Raw genomic sequence first — 22,912 nt, 5'->3', positions numbered from 1 at the left:
ATGCAAATTGTTCCGCAACAATGGAAAACTAAATACACGACTTCAACGCTCAAGTTCGGCGGAACACGGAAAAGTCCATTATGGAATTATTAACAACGTTAGGATATTTGGCCTGGAGGGGCGTTCGTGCCCAAAGCAAACGTGGGTGCGGCGGGAAGTTCCGGTGTTGTTTAAGTTCCGTGGCGCGTACAAAGTCACTGAACTAAAAGTTAGCGCAACCGTCCAACCGCGGCCAGACCGATAACATGTGGTAAATGGGGCACCACGCACACAAGACGAAACTGCACGCACGCGAATATATCCGCACCGGACAATGATCGGAACCTCCACCCCTTTTTCTGATCTCCATGTCGTTCCCTGTCTGTATCCATGCCGGAATGGTCAACGTCACACGCTAAGAAGCCAAAGGTCCCATGTTCGAACCTACGGTGTGCATCATTGTCGAAAGCTTGTTTTAAGTCCACTTTTTTTTATTACAATATTATTTTTCCTTAGATAGGCTAATCGGGACTGGATCTAAAGTTTTAGGAAGATTTCAGTACCGTGACATGTCGCTTGGGAACGAGCCACCTGGAAAATGAGACATTTGTTACAATCATAACTTTTTACTGGTTAAAGATACGTCGAAACAACTTTCACCATTGCATTTCTCGTGAAATTCTAGCCTGATTTGATGTGTCACATCACCCCCTTCCGATTTAAAAACTTTTGATTTGAATTAAATATGGCGGCCAATATTATGGCGGACGTACGCTTGGAACACACCAATATGCTTTCCCCTAGGCCTAACCTGTTTCTATCATGACCATCTGTACCCAGCCTAACTCATTGAAATTTTATAGGTGTGTTAAGGGATTTTTTAATCACCATATATATAATCCTCTATGGCAGAGGTTCCCAACCTTTTTTCGTTTCACGGCGCCCTTAGTGTTTCAAGATTTTCCCGCGGCGCCCTAGTCAGAATGTAGGCCTATTTAACACTTGTAACGCTTAGTTAGTGTGGTTAGGTTTCTTGCCTAAGTTAAGAAATTAACATATTTCAAATTTAGAAATATTTTATGTGTAAAAAGCACTAAATAAGTACATATTTGGAAGTAAGTGTAATTCAGTGAAAATATTGGAACATTTCGCGGCTCCCCAGGGCGTCGCGGCGCACACTTTTGGGAACCACTGCTCTATGGGATTGATTATGTATATGCTTATGCCTTATGTCTGTTTTGAACATTATCGTAAAAGGGTCCGACTAGTGGATAAATTGGAAAGGAAGAAAGAGAAGCATGGAGAGGTAAGGTTATAAGAGTGAGCGTGGAGTGGATATAGAAAGAATGAGAATCTTAGAAAAGGATAAACAGCAACAAAGAGATGACAGTAGACACAGAGGAAGGAGACAGAGAGCGAGATATAACAGTATTTGTAGAGAATGGAAGTAGAAACCACTACGAAAGAGAAATTAATAGGAATGGGAATAAGAAAATTGGAAATTAATAAGAACGGAAATAAGGAAGTGAGAAGTTCATAGGAAAGACAGTGGAGTGCCCAGGATTTTTGAAAGAGAAGGTGTTAGTCCTCAGTTTTCTGGCTTTCTTTTTCTTAGGAATTCGGGGTGAAAGGGGGTTATGACCCCTCCCCTTGGGTACGCCACTGGGAAAGGAAATTAGTAAGCGAGATATTGATAGGGAAGAAATTAAGAAAGTGAGAAATTAATGGGAAAGGAAATATGAAAGTGAGAAATTAATGGGAAAGGAAATAATAGGATAGGACATAAGAATGTGAGAAATTAATAGGAAAGGAAATAAGAAAGTGAGAAATTAACAGGAGAGGAAATAAGATAATAACACACTAACGTAGCGGGAGAGAATGGCAGAAACAGAGAGCAGAAATATAAGGCAGAAGAGGAAGAGAGGAGAGATGAAATGAAAGAGGAATGAAAGAAGATAAGCAAAGAAGATGCTAAAGTGAGGAAGTTAAGTAGAGAAGGAAATCACAAAGCAGTGAAGCCAGTACGTTTTCTCTTTCGTTGCCTATGTCAGAAGGATTATACAAACTGGGGAGGAACGTTTAATACGCAGACCACAAAAACCGCAGCGATATCCACGCAATTCTTTTGATAACTATCTCCTTCTGAGCGTGAAAAAAGGGATTTACGCTCCACTGGTTAACAGATAGCAGGTTACGGGGGACAGGGCGAGAGAAAATTGCCATCCTGGCAGCTAAATGAGCAGCAAGCTGGATACCAGATTTAAGGCAACTCCTGCATTGGACCAGTTTCCTCTTTTGAATGGCAAGATATAAAATATTTTAATGCAATAAATTTACATAAGTTAACTTACGTATTTACGTAAGCAATTTCACATTTCTTGATTACATGATGTTTCAATCAGGGTTGTTAAAAGGTTCAGGAACCAATAAATTCTAATGGGTTCTATTGGGTTTCGGCAACAACTTTTTTCTCCCACAATTTAAACTCGGTCCAAGTTGCGTATTCTTTCATTTCAATACGGAACTTAGACCCTATTTAAATTGATCCGGGAAAAAAGGTTCCTGAACCGTATTTAAATTGATCCCGAATTGAAATACTTAAAACATGAAAAGGTTCCTTACGGTCCAGAACCCATTTACGCTTGCTGATTTTCTCTCCTGGACCGGAATTGATTGCATTAAAAATCCCTGGACCTCTAGCAACCCTGACTTTAATACACACACGGCAGGAGTAGACAAAAGCAAAGCTAAAAATAATTCAGTCCCCAGCTCCTTTTTCTCAGTGACCGGCATTTTTATATATAATACAGTGCGTCCATTTCGATCTTCAGCCGAGAGATCGGGAGAAGCGTGGCGGGCGGCGCTGACGGAGATGCCGACATTTGCGGCCTGCAATACCCGCTTATTTTTATGGACATATGCAGACATTTATATAAATATTGCAAAACGAGCACTAACCTGTGTTATAATTTATCATCTGTAATTCATCCAAGTTCTGCCCTTATATACACAAAAAAAAACGCTTTAGAAACGATGTTAAGAGCCACAGATAATAGAACATTTTAATCATAATTTTGACCAGTAACGTCCTGCTTAAGTTTATATCCTTGAAAGAGTTTTGTGGCGATGGGAATCGTTTGGAGGTTTCGAATGTGCAACACTGTATCAAGATTACGCTGCAGACGAAACCGTTAAAAGTGAATGGTTTTCGTGAGCTTCCTTGTAATCCGAAATCTCCGAGCTCGAGTTTTTTTGTTCCTTCGCGACTAGATGAAGCCAGAGTTGTAAATATAGTGAAGAGCAATGTAAACCAAGAGCGTGTTAATTTCGTACTGTGCGCAAGAGTGTTATTCTTGGTTACTTGCAGTTACTTGCTTGTGTTATTGCAGTGTGTATGTGTGTTGTGTCAGTGAGACGATTGGAATGCCAGCCGCAAGGTTCACGTTAGAACAAAGATTTATTATGTATGACACGTACATGAAAACAGACTCGTATCGAGACGTGTGTAGGCAATTTGTACAGAAATTCCCAGGCGTTTCAACTCCACATAGAGATACGGTTAGACATCTTGTCCTTAAATTACGAGAAACTGGATCGTTAAATTTTATAACACCTAAGCAAAAACGACGGATTCTAACCGAAGCAAAACTCGATGATATTGATGCAACGTTAGAACGTTCTCCAAACAAACCTCTACGCCGTGTTTCAAAAGAGGTGGGCGTGTCAAAATCATCGGCACATACAGCCACTAAGCTACTAAAATTAAAACCCGTAATCTTATAACACAGGTTAGTGCTCGTTTTGCAATATTTATATAAATGTCTGCGTATGTCCATAAAAATAAGCGGGCATTACAGGCCGCAAATGTCGGCATCTCCGTCAGCGCCGCCCGCCACGCTTCTCCCGATCTCTCGGCTGAAGATCGAAATGGACGCACGTACTAGCTGATTAGCCGGCGTTGCCCGGGTATTTATTTATCCAAATCTTCTCTTAGACAGGGAAATAATGAATTCTAACTATAGTGTAAAATTTAACCAATTATATTTATAGACATTTAAAAGTATAAGTACAGTATACAAATTATAAATTAAAATATTTTAGAAATTCACTAAAACATTAATTTAACTCAAAACTTGATTATAAATGTCATCGTGCATGTCACCAATTAGCTTAGCGACTCAGAAAACTATGGATTCGACACTAATCTAGGCCATTTTTGACATCTTATTTTTCACCCCCTCTCACCCCCATGCCGATAGGCGATGAACTTGGAGTTGAACGGCATTTGGAGTGTTACTATTTATCTTAGCGACCCCGAAAACTATGGATTCCACACTAATATCGGTCGTTTTCGATTATTTTTACATGTCACCCATTCCCACCCCCCACCCCTAGGGGAGCCAGGGGCGACATCACAGTATTTATTTACAGATTGTAAGTGATACGTGTACCAAGTTTGGTTGAAATTGCTTTTTATATAGCAATTTCGCACCTTCTCTGTAGGCAACCAAATTCGCCGTGCTATGTAGCGGGAAGCATTATTTGAAAGATATGACACACGAAAATTCCATGGAACAGAATACTATTTTGTCTCCCCGCAGCAGGAACATCAGGTACGCATATTATTATTCCTTTTTTTTTTTTTGGACCTAACAGCTTTTATGCCGTTTTTTGTCCATTATAATATTCATATAAAATATACATATTTGTTTTACATGAAAATTTAGTCTTTCTCCCCTATTTTACAGATATTAGATTTAAAAAAAAGAGAACACTCTACCTTTTACAATTTTTGTTGTTGTTGTTGAGTTGGTGTTTTAAGTCCACTTTGAGCACAGTAATGCTAATCGGGACTCGACCTACAGTTTAAAGTGGAATCCGAACCACTATGTGCCGCCGCCGGGTATCGAACCCGGGACCCCTTGATTACAAGGCGACGACGTTTTACAATTGTATGTTACACTTTCTTAAAAATGTACAAACTATAACCCATCCGTACATCTGAATTGACAAGCAAACTTCACAGATTTATTGGAAACTGAACCTTTAGATTATAGTATAAAGTTTTATACAAGATATTTCTCTCTCTATTATATTTTGGGCCTATATCTTGCGCGTCTGCACTTTCTCAGCCACATTCACATCTCTTATTGTTCGTTATTCCAATTCTGCATTAGGTATGTAACTGGTTACGAACGTAAAATAAATAATAACTTGAAAGATAATAAATGAAGACAAATGAAGACGGTAAGACATTGGAGCATAGACACAAACTCTTCTCTGTTCGTGGCGCTAGTGTCGCGTGGTCGTGTATCGGAAATCAAACAAGCACCTGATAACACAAATAACTCCAGCTAACAACCCGCATCTCGATGTTCAAGGGGGCGTCTACAACTGGGAGGGGGGGGGGGGAGTGGATAAATGAACCAATACCCGCATGAGCTTGATTCGAATTGGCTTTTGTAACACCGATTCAGAGACGTGCTAAAGCCAGATAGAACAAAAGGGTGAATGATAAAAGGAACAAATTCAAACTAATAAGCAAAGCTACAAAACAAAGTTGACAGGTTGATCAAAATTGATGACATGTAAGTTACATCAAGCTAATTCATTGATAGTCATTCACAGTAGCGGCGATTACGGAGGTTCCCTCCACTTTTTGCCTCCGCGTAAACTTTCCTTGCCCAACCCCCCCCCCCCTTTCCGTTTTGGAACCCAAGCGCCGCCACTGGTCATTCATGACCTTCTTCTGTCCTCTTATCAACATCAAAAGATGCAACATATGTAACGAACTCGCAATACAATTACAAAATTGTAATAAAACGCCAAGTTTTATAATTTAATACATACTAATTGCAATGAATCAGGAGCTACGGTTGCCTAGTCGATTATCGACCTCCATGACATAGTGATTAGCACAGCGCGCTACGACGGAAGAGGTGCTGGGTTCGAATCCCGCGTAAGACATGGATGTTTGTGTTTGTCTTCCATAAAAAAAATAGAAAATTGAATAAAACGGATATGTGAAAAAAGGTAATAAGAGGGGAAACTTTAAGAAGTCGGTAAGGCTGTGATTGCCACCCGGGAGACCCGGGTTCGATGACTCCCGGTATGGGTGTACCAAGGTAGGAAGTTTTATGTTATTATCCCTACAAAAAGCGGCTCTGGGGTTCACCCAGTCTCAAATAAATTGGTACCTGGAGGCAACCCTGGGAGTAAAGCCAGCCTTGATCACATCACCTCCAAAACTGACCGAGATCGAGAATGTGTGGGAACCGACCTATACATTGCCCTGTAATGTGCCTCCACGGCATGGTGCAAATTGCACCTTACCTTTTAATTGCACGAAATCAACAATCTATTTCATGAAAACACTCACATTTACTTATTAGCGTTAACATTTAACTATTTAAAACTTTAACACAACTTTTAATAATCACTAATAAATTAAAATCAATCATTGGCGTAGCCAGGGGTGGGAGCCATGTCTTCTTTTTTGTCAGTCAATGCTAAGATTTGCCATCGTCACTGAATTCGACGTTCGGTTATTATTATTTATTAGAGGTCGTCCCCACCAAGCCTCTGCCACGCCACGGCGTTCATTAGGTAGGGCTGCCGCCCCCTTAATCCAAACATGCTGCTATACAGTGACGTGCCCAAGGGAGGGGGGTTGGTGACGGTCCCTTTGGTCCAGTATTCCTAAAAAATAACTTCAAGGGTACGAAAAAATGTCAAAATGAGGGCTGACTACTAAAAGATGTATACGTTTCCCCTCTTTCGGAAATCATGGGTACGCCACTGCTGCTATATGAGTCCTGTTGCAACTTCTGTCAAAAAGGAATAAAATGAGGCAAAGTGATAAAAATCTTGCTAAAGTTTTGTACTCACCCCTCTTATATTTCCACGCTTTGTTGTGACGTAAGGTTCTTGGCATTTTACCACACTGAATACTAGCATTGTCAATAATAGATCATAGTACACGCACATCGTGAACACTTTCCATGGGCACAAAATGAAACAATTTATCAATATTCGTTACATACGCGGCACTGCCATATACCACACAAAACGTGCTTTCCCATCGTTGCGTGCACTAGGACATTTTGTAATTAAAATCTGTCCGGAACGTTCAAAAATTCTGGCACAGATGCGTTGTGCAGATGTTGCGATCAACAGGGCAAGACAGCAGCGACATCCTGCGGCAAAATTCGGATTCCTTGCTGGACAGGCCTATCCCCAGTGACGTGAACTAGATTCAGAGATGTCGTCAGCAATGCACGGGCGTGTTAACGCACATACACAGGACGCTTTTTCACGTGAAACGAAACAGGAAAGATTCAGGGACATACTGGTGTTTATACCTGCATCCGCACAACATGTATCTTCCCCTCCGAGGGCCCGAGAGGGAGGGGTGCTGTTACATTACTTCCGGCCCCATTGTCCAACATCCGGTGCCGGTTAAGGTCGAGCAATGCGTCGGCTAGTTGGACTTTTCCAGGGTGTGTGTTGTTTCTATACGTGTGTACGGCAAAGGAAAAGTAGCGGGGGAGAAGGGGGGAGAGGTCAGCCGAAAAAAAAAAGTACGTGTGACATTCATGCAACAGTCATGCAAGGCTTTTTGAGCATTTTACAACGCCTCGCAACATCATTTGTTATGGTTACGTAACCTGGTTGCGTAGTTATTTAATCGATTGCTTCGAATTGGAGCTTTTGAATTCTTTTTTTAAAACTGCTTTGCTAAATTCTTATGCTCTTGAAATCACAGTGATGTTGACCGGAAAAAAAATCGAAAGGTAGTATTGGAACAGACATGATAACATTGGTTGGGTAAAGATCGTCTCTAACCAATCATGAAATAGTCCTGGTCCGCCAAAAATAGTTTGCATTAGATATTTTCAGACTCAGCTGTATTTACTTTCAATCACTGTAGTATTTGTAATTGTGTTAAACACATTAAACTGTTGATCTAATTCAGTGGCGTGCCCAGGGTTTTCGAAACGGAGTTACGTATACTTTTTTAGCAGCCAGCTCTCGTTTTGCCATATTTTCAATTCCTGTGACGTTCTTTTTAGGAATACTGGGCCAAAGGGGAGGTTTAGTTCCCTCTTAGGCACGCCACTGGTCTAGTCAATATTAGCCTATCTGTGCGTAAAATGGACTTAAACTTTGACCACATTTCAATTATCAATACCCCCCCATCATTTTGTGGCACTTTCAAAGCAAATTTCCTCCAGTGGGGACCAGGGACCGCACCCTATAAAGCTGGTCCTGGAAGGGATTACACAAGCTCCCGGTCCAGACTGTAAGCGTGCAGGGCCATGGTATAATTCGTCTATTGCCTATTCTTAGGGGAGCAGAAAAAGATTCTTAAAGTCCTTGCCTGGACTCATTCTCACCCAACAGGTCGGTAGGTGCCGGAGCTTGTCCCGAGTAGATACCTTCCTGGAGATGAGGCCTGGTCGGAGAAAGTTCTTAAAGAGATTTCGAGTGTCTCTCGGAAGATCCTTATTGTGACATGCTCCAGACAATTGCCTTTAGGAACCTCTTCCTTACAGTAACATCCAGTGACGCACGTAGTACAAGGTGCGATTTTACCCGTAGTGCACTTTTCAAACAATTTGACAGACGCAAGATGCTGCTGTTGAAAAAGAAAATCTAATTTTTTGTTAGCCGAACTGAAGAAGTTTCATTTTCCTGCTCAATCTCCCTATCCAAAAGAATTCAAACCTCGGTGAATCTATTATACTACATGTTGAAACTGCTGAAGAGGGTTCGTCGTCGCCTTGTAATCAAGGGGTCCCGGGTTCGATACCCGGTGGAGGCACAAGTGGTTCGGATCCCACTTTAAACTGTAGGTCCAGTCCCGATTAGCCTTACTGTGCATAAAGTGGACTTAAAACACCAAATCAATACAATCCAATGCTGAAGAGGGTCACTCACAAATAACACCCATGCTCGGCTCGGACCGAGATTCGAACCCGCGATCCCTGCCGTCGTAGTGATAACCACTTCGCCACGGTGGGCGACGGATGCCGTTTGTAACGCGGTCGGCTCGAATAATTGGGTCACGAGTTCGATCCCAAGGGGAGGCACATAGTGCTACGGATCCCACTTTAAACTCTAGGTCCAGTCCCAGTCCAGGACTTCAAAAGACTCCAACTCAAGAAGCGAGGCTGCAGAGAAACCAGGTCGAATTGAATCAGTGGCGATAAGAGCGGCAGGAAAAGGGGGGTGGGGACGCTGTGGGAAACCAACGTGATCCATTTCTTCCTTGACATATTTGATTGCGTAATGAGACAGGTGAAGTAGAGTAAAGCAGGTGCAAAACAGATCTGCAAACATCAACCGGCTGAAAAAAATCCAGGTCAGTTACAGCCAGCCTTCTTACGAGTAAATTCCATTAATTAAGGATCCATTTGCATGAGATTGCGAAAGTAATTTCTCTGTGGACGTCACGTTGCAATTCTCTCGTAATATGTATCAGAGAACGTATAAGAGTTTCTAACCGGAAGGGGGGGGAGGGGGTTGTGGCTACAGCCTAAGTGCAATATACTTTGTATTATTTTATTGTTACATCGTTCTGGTTAGGTTATTTTACGTCGCTTTTCTACACACTGGGTTAGTCGCAATGATGAGGGGTCCGGGGTTCGATTCTCAGTGCCACTTTAAAGTAGCCCTTGAAGCAAGCCTTTTACAATTGTACTTGAATTTCAACGAAGCATCCTAGTATTCACTTTACGAAATAGCAATTAGGATTTTTATAACTTCAATGAAACTCGGAAGTCACTAATTTTAAAATTTCCATATATATTTTTTTTCACATATTGATCAACTGTGTTTTGTTTCTTTTTCGTTGCTATGGTCAAAAATGTATATAGAAATGTATACATCGTAATTGTACATTATGAAGAATGTGATTATAATTAATTATACATCATATTAATGCAACAACGTTTTCCAAAATATAACAAAACAGAAATTGATAACATAGATATATCATCGTGCGTATTAAGCACAAAATTAAACAAAACATAATAAATGAAATAAACGAACATCTTTGGGTCAGTCACACCCTTCACCAACTTTGCTAATGTCGAAGAGGCTTCGGCATTTTACATTGTGCTCAGTTAATCATTGCTCCACTTCCAGCAAATTATACAAGTAACAGCAATGTACGTACGAGAGTTCAAAATCACAACATCGTTCCCTGGTGAATATACTTATTATTTGCACTAAATAAATACATTAACTTATGTTCGATTTAGTGTGATGCGAACTACTCACAAAACGTTCTTGTTATATCTGTTCATTTTCTTTCAACAACTGGTTGCTAAGCAACAAAACAGCATACTATTACATTTCTTTCTTTCCTTAAAAGTAAGAATTGATTATACGATTTACACAATGTGGAATTAGTCTCAACTTCATCTAATTATCACTCATCCTCATCAACGTAAAAAGTGGCAAAAGAAAGTAAATAACAAAAATACAAATCTACTTTAAACTGTATGTCCAATCCCGATTAGCCTGAGCATAAAGTGGACTTAAAACTATTATTATTAGTTAATTAGCAAGGTTGAGGATGGACGAATCATACATTGATGAAATATAGGGTGTTCCGTATAGGACGCCGAATTAGAAAATTAAATAGAAATAGGGAAAATATCTCCCATTTACGTATGAAAGACAATGTCAGGCATATGTCCACCTCTACTGAGTCTGCATGCATTTATACGCTCCACAAAGTTATTGATAACCGTCTCGCACATGTCTGTCCCGATGCCTCCAATCACCCGTATGATTTCCGCCTTCAGTTCCAAAAGGGTTCGTGGTTTGTTGGCGTACACCTGTGATTCCACAAACCCCCATACGGAGAAATCACAGGCTGTAAGATCACACTCCACCTGCCCAAAACCCACACCACACAGTCGTTCTCAGCGGATGGATGGATTTCACGCTCCTGGATTATTCGAGGATTTTCGGAAGGAAACCACAACAAACGAGTCAAAACAATTGAGGCTACATTAATCGGCATGACAACAGATGCCAACATTGGTAAGAACAGGTCTGCCAACCTCGAAACAAAACAATAGCAGTCGATTCAAATTCGGCGTCCTATACGAAACACCCTTTAGAGTGCGCGTCAAATCTCCTGCATATAGCGATAGCCAATAGCAGCGCACTGCAGCGGTGCCATGTCGAAATCTCACACGGTTGAGCGAAACCCCTTGTCACAGAGAGCACAGAACTAGGCAACGCCGCACGTCTGTGATTCGCTGGTGCTGTTCAGCCGTTCAAGGCCATATGCAGGAGATTTGACGCGTACTTTTTTTTCCTCGATGTGACGAAGACAATATTACTTGCATTATCTCCATTCGTATCTTCCTTTATTTTCATGTTATGTTTGAAATTGTACTTAATATTTCATTTTATTGCTATTATTGAGGATATATCTTTAATTTCTTTGTGAAATTATTTATTTTTCTAGGTACAAACATACTAGCGACACGCCTGCAGCTTAGTCCACTGAACTATGTAATATACACTACGCCATCTGTCGAGGACTTTTGTTAATAAGTATTTTCATGTTTCTATGTCCATACCCGCTAGCAGGGGATTCAAAATAGGAAAACCTTTTCTCGGTCGTTGCTTACGTCACAAGTGGAAGATATCCCAAACTTTCAGGTTTCTAGGTTCAGGGGATACCCGGTGGAGGTACATAGTGGTTCGGATCCCAATTTGAACTGAAGGTCCAGTCCCCATTAGCCTTTTTGTGCATAGAGTGGACTTAAAACAACAAATCAATCAATCAATCAATCAATCAATTCTAGGTTCAGGGGTTTGGGCTGTTGCTGGACTAGGCAGTGAGTGAGCACCAATTGATGTTTTATTTCTTAACTTTTTATTCAACAGAAGAAGATTCCAATACATCGTTACCCATTTTACATTGGAACGTCAACATAAAATAACGATAAAAATAATAAGATAAAACAAGAAAAGTAATAAAATAATATACGACGCCAGGGGTCCCGGGTTCGAATCCTGACCTGGGCATGGATGTTTGTAAGTGTCCATTCATAAATTTCATCAAATCATAACTCATCCCCAACCTTCGCAAATTAGCCAAAAGTGGCACAAAAAGCGAACAAAAATAAAGCAAATCAATTAATCAATAATATAATATTTTCTACAAAAATCATAAACAACAACCGGACCAGGTACAAAATTCGGACACTATCCCTCCACACACATAAGATCTCACGCATAGTCTCTATAGACTATTCATTATATTGCACACCAACCCCGCTTTACGTCAACATGTGCACATATTTATAGAAGGATCAGTGATCGGTTAGTTCGTATGAACTTTCCAGCCTGATCATTACCAGTGGGTAGTAAGAGATCGATTAGTTCATTGAACTCTCCAGCCTAATTATTGCCTATTTTTGTGGGAGCAGGAAAAGGTTTATTATCCATTTTGCCTTGACTCGTCTCACTCAACAGGTCGCTAGGTGCCGTGGCTTGCCGTGAGTTGATAGCTTCCTGGAGATGAGACCTTACTCGAAAAGGTTTATTATCCATTATCCTTTACGTCAACATGCAATCTGGGGCGGTCCAGTCCCCGGAGAGCACGGTGCCACACGAAGCCTTGATCGTGACCTTGACCACCTTGACGTGGTCATCTGACGAAGTGGTCCTGGGTCACTGATAATCCTATCTGGCAACTTTATGTATATAGAGGTCCATGTGACCGACAGACGTGGTGGAGAAAAGGCAACCATTTATAGACCATTTATATGATCTAACAGACTACACGCTACCCTGAAGACGGAGGCAGATTCAGCCTCCGAAACGTAGGTAAATCTCTTTTAAAAAACAACAGTGGTTAAAAGTCCAAAAACTAGAATGAATAAATCACCACTGATTATCTACAAAGATGAATGCTTTAGCAACTTCATTCGATCCTCCTGACGATGTGTACACTCAAAGAATCGGTGAGTTAAGATGAACGTACAGTGATGTAATAACTGATGAGATAGGTTGAATTAAGGATTTTGTGTACACTATAAAAAAATGAAAGAAGTAAACGCTAACAGTTGGGCTGAAAAGTTCGTAGGCTAACATAGTAAAAAATATTTTTTTGACAAAATTCGATTTCATTATTCAATATAGTTGCCTTCGAGGGCGATACAACGATTATAGCGGTCATACAATTTTTCGATGCCATTTTTATAGTACGATTTCTCTTTAGCCTCAAAATAGGCCTCAGTTTCGGCGATTACCTCTTCATCAGTGCTAAATTTCTTTCCAGCGAGCATTCTTTTAAGGTCTGCAAACAGGAAAAAGTCACTGGGGGCCAGATCTGGAGAATATGGTGGATGGGGAAGCAATTCGTAGTCTAATTCATATAATTTTGCCATCGTTTTCATTGATTTGTGACACGGTGCATTGTCTTGATGAAACAGCACTTTTTTCTTCTTCAAATGGGGCCGTTTTTTCGTGATTTCATCCTTTAAACGCTTCAACAACGCTATGTAATAATCGCTGTTGATGGTCTGGCCCTTTTTGAGGTAATCGATGAATATAATACCATGCGCATCCCAGAATACTGATGCCATAACCTTGCCAGCCGACTGTTGCGTCTTTCCACGCTTTGGATTCGGTTCATCACGTGCAGTCCACTCGGCTGACTGTCGATTGGACTCTGGAGTGTAGTTATGGAGCCATGTTTCATCCATTGTAATATATCGACGGAAAAATTCGTGTTTATTACGGTTGAATATCGCTAAACATTGCTCCGAATCATCAAAACGTTGTTGCTTTTGATCGATTGTGAGCACGCGCGGCACCCATTTTGCACACAGCTTTCGCATGTTCAAATATTCATGCACAATATGTCCAACACGTTCCTTTGATATTTTTAAAGTCTCAGCTATCTCGATCAACTTCACTTTACGATCATTTAAAATTATTTTGTGGACTTTTTTGATGTTTTCGTCGGTAACAGCCTCTTTGGGGCGTCCACTGCGTGCATCGTCTTCGATGCTCATTTCGCCTCGTTTAAATTTAGCAAACCACTTCTCAACGGTTGATTTTCCTGGTGCAGAGTCCGAATAATGTTTATCAAGCCAAGCCTTGGCTTCAACAGTATTTTTTTTCGCCAAAAAGCAATGCTTTATTAACACACGAAATTCCTTTTTATCCATTTTTTCACAATAACAAAAGCTGCTTCACTCACAATGCTATGTCTCACGAACTAATTATCCGGCAGCTGTGAAATGTATACACGTATCTTTTGAAGGTTAGTACTAAGAAAAAATCACATGGATTTAATTCTAGTAACGCCATCTATGAGTCAGCCTACGAACTTTTCAGCCCACCCGATATAATTAAAGATTTGCTAGAACAAAATGCAATTGAACCACCCAATAGTGGTTATGCTGCACCTTGTTTCTTGGTCGATCAGAAAGGCAAATCTAAACGTTTAGTTGTTAATTATTCTAAGACAAATGAACATATACTGTTTGATGGGTTTCCCCCTAGTAACCTAGAAGAAAGTTTATCAATTTTAAGTCAAGGAAATGTTGATTCTGTTTCGGATTGCAAAAAGGCTTTCCATCAAATCTTGTTAGACGAAGAGAGTAGCAAATTAACAGCCTTCGTAACCCAAGACAATCAATTTCAGTTTCGTACTATTCCCTTCGGATTGGCGATTGGTTCAGCCGCTCTAGCTAGAGCAATGCAAATTATTTTTGGAGATCTAAAAGGAACCTTTCTTTATTGGTATTGTGACGTTTTGATTATATTTTCCAAAGACAAAGAAAGTCAAATTAGTTGAATTTTCAAATTACCACTTTCAAGAAAGGAACTTCTCTCTCTCTCTCATGCGAGCTCTCCCACTGAATGTGTATTCTTAAGTAAATGTTGAACCCAAACTATGTAATTAAGTCACATATCGGTTTGAATAAATGTATTGACAGAATGAATTATGTTGTCGAATTTTGATTACTCAATGTTGAGCTACTGTTAGACCGAGCTTTAAGGACCTCTCATGGGCCCAGATTCTGGTAGGAGTTCAGCCCCGAAAGGCGGTTGTATGGTGGATCTGTGACTTACAAATCTTTGATAGTGATTAAGATGAAATGAAAAGTGGGTAATAAAATCGAAATTTAATGCACCATAATGTGAAAAACTTTATATTTCAAACTACAGTCTCGTGCTCGTAACTCCATTAATTCACTAGACTTTTACCGAAAAAAAATAAGGAGAAATCGAAAAGTACCGTGAGTGGTAGAAAGAAGATCATCGCAGTGGCATTCCTCTTATATTAGAATGCACCAGGATAATACTTCTATCTGATATGCAATGTAACGAATATAGAAACTAGAAAATAACGTAATGGTGTAAATTGCTCTCCCAAGCTTCATTTGAACGTAACTAGCTTTCATTATACCCACGATTACGTGTAAAAACAAAAGTTTATTTAGAGTTTCTTGTACAAGTTTAGTAGGCTAGTCGGCAGATGTCATGATCGGTGCGTTTCATGCCATCTACCGGGAACTTTTAAAACTACCACGACATACTTGAAGGTGTGGGTGATTGCGTTTACATCGAACTGCAATATATGTTATATCAGGAGGACATACAACACTTTTGCAGGGAGAGCCAAGCAACAATTTCCCAGGGAGGCAATGCTATATTTCGACTTATTTGGAAAAGGAATAACATATATTTTACATTCCACATAAAAAAGCAAATAATCAGAATGAAAATTTTCATCATTCGTTTTCTGGGGAGGGGTCCACTCGAACCTAAAAAAAAAACAGGAATGAAGAAAGCAAGCGAAGATCGCGAAAAATTTCATTTTATACAAATTTTTCACATATTTGTACTTTGGCTACATAAGAATGTGTGCAAAATTTTCCAAAAATGGAGTCCAGGTGTCATCATACACCTTCAGACCTGACGTGCATAATTTATATAAAATATGACTTCAATTTTTCCGACCCATCGGAAGGGGATGATGCCTAAAGAGAAAATAGTAACTTTGGAAGACAAGAGGAACCATCATTATTTCAGTGAAACGCTTCTAGGTGGCAGCACGGAAGCTCTCTTCCATGGCGGGAACATAAATTTGAAGACCCTTGTCCGTTACGAACAGGGTTGCCAAGTACACTAAATTTATCGAATTGCTGCCAGATCTATATGTTCGGATTATTCTGTAGAAAACGATTCAAGATTGTAACTACGGTTAGACGTGGAAGCTTTCTAGTCATTTCAGCCTCGCCACTTGGGACACTGCGTCGAAATGCCAAGGATTAATTATTCTCAGTAGGGGCGATTGGTGCCAAAACTGGGGGAGGAGGATATGCAAGGACAGTTTACTACTTTTTCTTCTAGCCGTGAAGGCCAAACCTAGTAGCTATACACACCAAAAGTGTCCTTAGTATTGCCTAACTTTAAGGCGATGGACTAACTTCAATAGCAAGTTTTCAATAAGAAGTTTTGCTAGCGCCTGAGAGTGAGGCAACACGCAACACAGAGGGAAACCAGTATTTCAGGACAGGCCCGTACCCAGGATTTTTTTAAGGGAGGGGATAATGTTAAATACACAGTGGCGGCTATTTGGGGAGACCTGGGGGGCAGTTGCCCTCGACTTTTTTGCCACTTCTGCCCCTGTACTGTGCCCTCTTAATGCTTGTCTACCAAGAGAAAATAACTTTATTCGGACAGTTCTGAGTTTCGCAATTATTATTACAATAAATAATTCTAAATGTGAGTTAACCCATAGCCTGCTACGAAGGATTGCAGCGGACTGTGGTTAACCAAAAAGAGAGAGAGAGAGAGATTTTGACTTGATAGCCAATAGCAGCGATTGGGTGCCAAAATTGGGGGGCAAGGACAATTCACTTTTTCTTAGTAGACAAGTTTGAGTTTGAGTTTTTGATTTAGGTCCACTTTTATGCACAGATAGACTAATTGGGACTGGACCTACAGTTTAAAGTGGGATCCGAACCACTATGTACCTCACCGGGTCTGCCTAGACAATGCTTAGCATTAGGAGGCCACAGTGCAGGAGCAAAGGTAGAAACAGTGGGGAAGGGCGGGCAGCGGCCCCCATGCCCCTCTAATCGCCGACACTGCTTGTAACCTTGCACCAATGGTTATAAAACTACCAATATCGCAGACTGCAGGTTTCGGAGACTGCCTCTCTACACGACATACACATTCATTTATGCAAGGACAAAATTTTAATTTTTGCAAGTTTGAGAACACATCGATGTTATTTTCGTAGATTTTTATTGGTTCGCATATAAAAATATCATAGCTCGAGGGGGGGGCTTGGCCCCCATGGCCCCTCCCCTGAGTACGGGCCTGTTTCAGGTTTATTGCCGGTGGTTGTACGTTGATTTATCTGGAATTATATACAGAAATCGTTACAAAATGTAATTATATTATTTTAAGAGAAGTGGTTATCATAGCACACTATGACGTCAAGAGCCCCGGCCTGGGAATTGTGTTCTTTGTGTCTCTTCTTTGCTTTCATCATATCATCACTCATCCTCGTCCTGGCGATTAGCCAAAAGTGGCAGAAAAACGAGGTAAAATAAACTTAATCAATCAATCGCCGTTGCTAAACTATCTCTTATGAAGTAAGTTAGGTTTTTATCATGCTATATTTTAGTTTTTTAGTTGGGGGGGATATAATTTATTTCGATTTAGCATTTTTCAGGAATACATCATTTTAATTTGCATAATAATATTTTCAGATGGAACCCTGGCAACACTGATCGTGGAGCAGTGGCGTCTTGGAACGAGATCGTTTTTCCCGCTTGCAACAGTTCGGTGTCAGCCGGATTTTTACCAAGTATTATACTTTTCATTTTCTGCTGACGTAAGATGTGTCCTCGCCTCGCTGCCTGCATTTACCAGGATTGCCAAACGGTATACCGCGAACACCTCGTAGATATCCCGCGATTCTCTCAGCAGGGATAATTTTTCTTCAAGGCACAGAGTGATTCCCAAGTGTTCGTCTTTTAGCCTTGGTTTCCGCATCACTGCTTTGGTAGCACAGCAGAACAATAATTATGCAACTTATGCTTTAATAAGAATCATCATCTTGCTACTCTGCCACTTCTTTACAAGGTTTGGTTTCGTTTTGACGTCTCTTGCATTTTTGCGCCTTGAAAAGCCATTTTGGAAAAAAAATGACCCGTACTAGTTTTCGGCAGTGGCGGCGTTTATCGGCGGCGTGGGGGGCAGCTGCCGTCTCCCCTTTGCCATTTTCTGTACCCGCACTATGCATTGGCGGCTGGAAAGAAATCAATATGGTCATGCTCACCAATTAGCAGAACGCTTGAATTTAGTAATCGCGTTGAGACAGACACATAAATTATATTATATTCGAACGCCATAACAAACCACTACTTGGACATCGGGAGAGGAACCGCAGCTGACCCAAATCGCTTGCGCGCATGCCCTTTTCAAACCACTGTGGTGACGCATGTGTCAGCGTAGATGCTGTCAAAGTCTCGACCAATCAGAGAAAAGTACTGTCTAAGGAGAATGGTATGACTTCCCACGTAACGCGAAGCGACGGGAGCTTCTGCAGCAGACGACGTTTCCATTGCAAAAGTACTAATTCTAACGAGGAGCATGACGGTCGCACGCAGTGATGTGCGTCTACGCGTAAACAACGATATTCTACATTCTACACGTAGACTATTTTATACACGTACATTACGTAATCTATGTAAACAACATGGCGAAAGGTGATAACTTAGCAAAGGGCGCAGTGGAATTAGAAGAAAATTATACTGCGTATCAGTTGCTGATGGTTGAGGAGAACTTTTCATACTCTTTCTTCCAAATTCGAACAATTTCTCACCTAGGAAGAAACCTAATATAGGAAATATTCTAGTGTTTTATGGGAAAAGACCACTTTTCCCCCACGACTGCCATCTGTTTTTTTTTTTCAAACTATTTATTTTCTTACGTAGTTGATAATAGAAGAGAAGAGAAATTTTGTTATAAATAGGATTCTTTTCAGTTCGTTACGAATCAATATAGTTGAAAATGTCACTTTCCTTTCATGAAACCCTTGAAAATTAATTTTAATGCACTTTAGATTGTCTACGTAGTCTATGTAAACTACAACCCAATGTAATCTACGCGTAGATTACGTGTAGACAACGCATGTAGAAGTAAACTTATAGTCTACGGCACATCACTGGCCGTGCGCCTAAGAAAAACTAAGAATTCGAAAGAAAAATAAGTAAAAAAAAGGATGACACAGTATGCCGAGCATGACTAGCATGATCTTCACAGCAGCTACTGGCACTATGGCCTTTTAATGCTAAGCCTTGTCTACCGAGATAAATTAAACTGTCCTCCCCACCCCCCAGTTTTAACACCCAATCGCAGCTGTTGGTTTTCGGGACGTTACTTTGTGAGAGTTACTTAACTCAGGATGTAGTTCTGGTAAGTTACCAGTTTTGAAAAGTAACTCCATGTAAAGTTAATTCAAGTGTAACTACTAGTTATCTTTACTGTAAATTTCGTCATTCGTTACATTAGTTACTCATTAAAAGTGACTGCAGTAACTTAACTAAGATCTGAATTTCTACTTACAGAATTCAACTTCAGAGTTCCCACTCGATCGACCCGGAACACTGAACTGTTCCACAACTCCACGGCTAGGCTTTCCCTTATACAGCGCTCTCTGATCCACAGACTGCCACAGTTCTATAATAAACTACATACAAACATCGATATTTTTGCACCTGAAAGTATTTTCCGATCTTCTCTAACGAACGAATATGTAAATCTTTTGTTTGTTTCCTTGTTTATGTCTTATCTGTTTATATGTATCCCTTTTTGTTTTTACCTAAAACCATCTTGACTTGTTCTTGTTGATTTATTAGAATTTCCAGTGTAAAATGGCCTTACAAGTGCTGTATCTGAAATTTGAATAAATAAATAATGAAATACATATTTTGACATTTTAAGAGCATATTTTCTCGTTTTATCGTGTATGAATCCGTCTTGTTTCTAGGTGTTACGTATTGGTTTAACATTTTTGAATTGAATATTTTTTGGTAGAAATATTTCAGGCTCCATCCCCCCTCCCCCTTTCGCAATTTCCAGAAACATAAATTTGCCCAAAATATTTGGTAGAGTCCGCGTGCATTCGGAACATCTCCAGCTGACTGCGCGAGTCTAGCCAGCGAGCCTACGAGCAATGTACAGCGTGATCAATAGAGTTAGCTATATGCGCAGAGTAGATATGACGTCAGCGGTTCACTTCTTGATTGGAGGCGTCGGGAGTTATGACTCGCTCCCAAGGTGCAAGCGCAGAACGGCCAGAGCTGTTACGGAAATAATCTCACTTTATCTTTCGCCCTTTTGTTTGAGAATTCTGCCATAATAATAATAATAATAATAATAATAATAATAATAATAATAATAATAATGCAAATACATGGAACTTGCGCAACTACAATTCCTACTAAAGATATGTTTCGTAAGTAACAATCGCCATTTTCTTCTATTCATTTTACCGATCCTCTATATTATCCCACCCTCTCGTCTCCTCTCTCACTGCATTGCCCCAAGATGTCGCTTTCTCGCATTCATTCCTTCGAGTCGGCAATTCATTTTCAATAATTCATCGAAACCCCACGCACAAAAACCCTACCCCTCCCTGCTTTTTTTTCATGGAGTCTGGGGGAGTATTATTAACTTTGAAATTTTAGTTTTCTTCTTCTTTCTTAAGAGGACTTTCATTTCGTCATCTGAGCGGGTGGGGGTGAAAGGACTAGACAAAAGGAAACGGCGGGGAAATGAGATCGTAATAAATGTTTACTTAAAGCACTGTCCTCCCTTCTCCGTACTTTCTTTCAGTGTTGCTAACTCGTAGAACAGAAGATATTTAAATTCGTGGCTGATATGTTTGGCTGTTTCCTTAACTGATATCCTGTACCGTGTGCGAATTTGCAAGCTTGACGCTACGTTTGATACGTTCTTAGATTATATTATTAAAACTTATTATTATTAGTTTTGTTACTATGTCGTTGTGGTATTCTTATTATTAATAACTCAGTAATACTCAGTGATGAACGATGAACGATGAGACTCGGCGAAGTACACGGACTTCTCTCAGGTACAGGGATAGTGTTAGGAAAGACAATGCTTCACAGCACAGAGGAATAAAACCACATTATTGCAGTAGATATAATGAAAGGTTTTATTCTTTATTTTTTGTGATTATAATACAAACAGGCTTAGTACGAAGGTGAGGATTTCGCTTTGACGATGACTTGACTCAACTAAAACGCATAAACTCAATGCGTGGCTATCGGCGTGCCTATGATCACATAGACCTAGCTTGCGCCCCGAACTACCACACCAAGAGCCAATAATAATAATAATAATAACTGAGCCAATTTTTGCTCTTTAAGACTTTTATCACAAATTAATCCTTAGGCTAGCTTTATTTCTTAACGTAGAATGGTTGCAGTATTGTGCATAGCATCAATGCATGGCCATAGGCATACCTATAGTCACATAGGCTTAGCTTGCGCCCCGAACTACCATACCAAGATGTATGCACAACACCGAAGAGTTCTTTTTAAGTTTAAAATCCTCGATGATCGGTGGCGAATGTGTGTTATTTCTTACGCGATATACTCGATTTTATACTATTTTCGTGAACACAGATTCAAGTACAGATGAATCACTTACTATCTACAAAAAGATGCTACCAACAAAACTGACATCTACATAAATTTAGAAATACAAATTCACATAGTGCACTCTCTCAAATATAAAGATACATTCAATTACTCATAAAAGAGTATAAAATACAATAAATATTAAGCAAAGGATATACATTATAAACAAAGTGCAATTTACATTTAATAACACAAAAATTACGCTTTCTTTGCTCAATATAAATATATTAGTGACATATTTTAAAGTTGTGACGTCACATAAAAATATGGATCATATCACGTTGTTCCCCGTTGTGTCCGGATCGAAAGGTTCCCGAGTAGCATAGTTGCAAGTTTTCCCGCCAGGTATCAGTTGGAACGTCACCTGCCACGCTCTGGAGACACAAAACGAAGCAGAAGGCAGACACCAACTAAACATAATTACGGTTAGGCCGATACAGATTCCGATGAGGTATCGGAAAGTATCTGTAGGTTTTATTTACCGATACCGGCGTTTTGATCGTTCGCGGGGTCAGCAAAAATTCCACGTGACACTTTTGCGGATAAAAATTATCCTGGACGTTGTGCAAAATTCCAAGTTTCCATTGATTTTGTATCAATATTATGTGAAAATTGTAAAAACTCAATATGCTGACCAAGGCAGAAATTTATTTTATTCTAAAACATGAAGTAAACGTTACGTTTCAACCTTCTAGCAAAGTCTTCTTCAGACTCTGTACCAAATACAAATGAAATAAGGTACAAAACAGGATGATATATAAACACAAAAATCATTCCCTTCAGACGCAAGATTATTAGAAAGATATTTATCTGGAACATTCCTTTCCAGTTGTTCCAGCAGGTGGCCTTCTCCTGTCAACTGTTGTTTCACCTGACAGGCGATTTAGATAAACATTTCCTTTCATCTGGAACGTGGTTGGACTCCTTATCTCACGCTCTTTTTTCTTATCCTTTCTTTCTTCATTCCTCTTCCTTTTTTTCTCTTCCTTTGCTCTTCTGCTTTCCACTTTTTCAAAGACATTCTTCCATTCTTTGTTTATCTTGAGTCCCCCATTCCAGTTCATTGTGTCTTCTTCTCCTTTCTTCTCTATTTCCTTGGCCTCCTTCCATTTTCTCACTAGTACTCTCTTCTCCCTTCCTATCTGCTTAGCCTCATCCCACTCTATGTAATGTCCTGTTTCTCTCGTGTGCTTAAATAT

The 22,912-nt window shown here is 40.1% G+C and overlaps 1 protein-coding gene across 1 annotated transcript in view; it reads right to left on the bottom strand.

Moving 5' to 3' along the window:
• LOC145991629 (pyrethroid hydrolase Ces2a) overlaps positions 1-7,316 on the bottom strand; it is a 52,442-nt gene extending 45,126 nt beyond the window's left edge. The window contains exon 1 of the mRNA XM_083127691.1: positions 6,868-7,316. Coding sequence (XP_082983817.1) covers positions 6,868-6,966 — 99 coding nt within the window. The 5' untranslated portion in view covers positions 6,967-7,316. The remainder of the gene's footprint in view (positions 1-6,867) is intronic.
• Positions 7,317-22,912: the final 15,596 nt, after the last annotated feature.

Source organism: Lepisma saccharinum, chromosome 8, assembly GCF_977018435.1.
Source record: "Lepisma saccharinum chromosome 8, izLepSacc3.1, whole genome shotgun sequence".
Classification (NCBI taxonomy): domain Eukaryota; kingdom Metazoa; phylum Arthropoda; class Insecta; order Zygentoma; family Lepismatidae; genus Lepisma; species Lepisma saccharinum.
The sequence above is the reverse complement of the archived record's forward strand: the minus strand, read 5'-3'. Positions and strand labels throughout refer to the sequence as shown.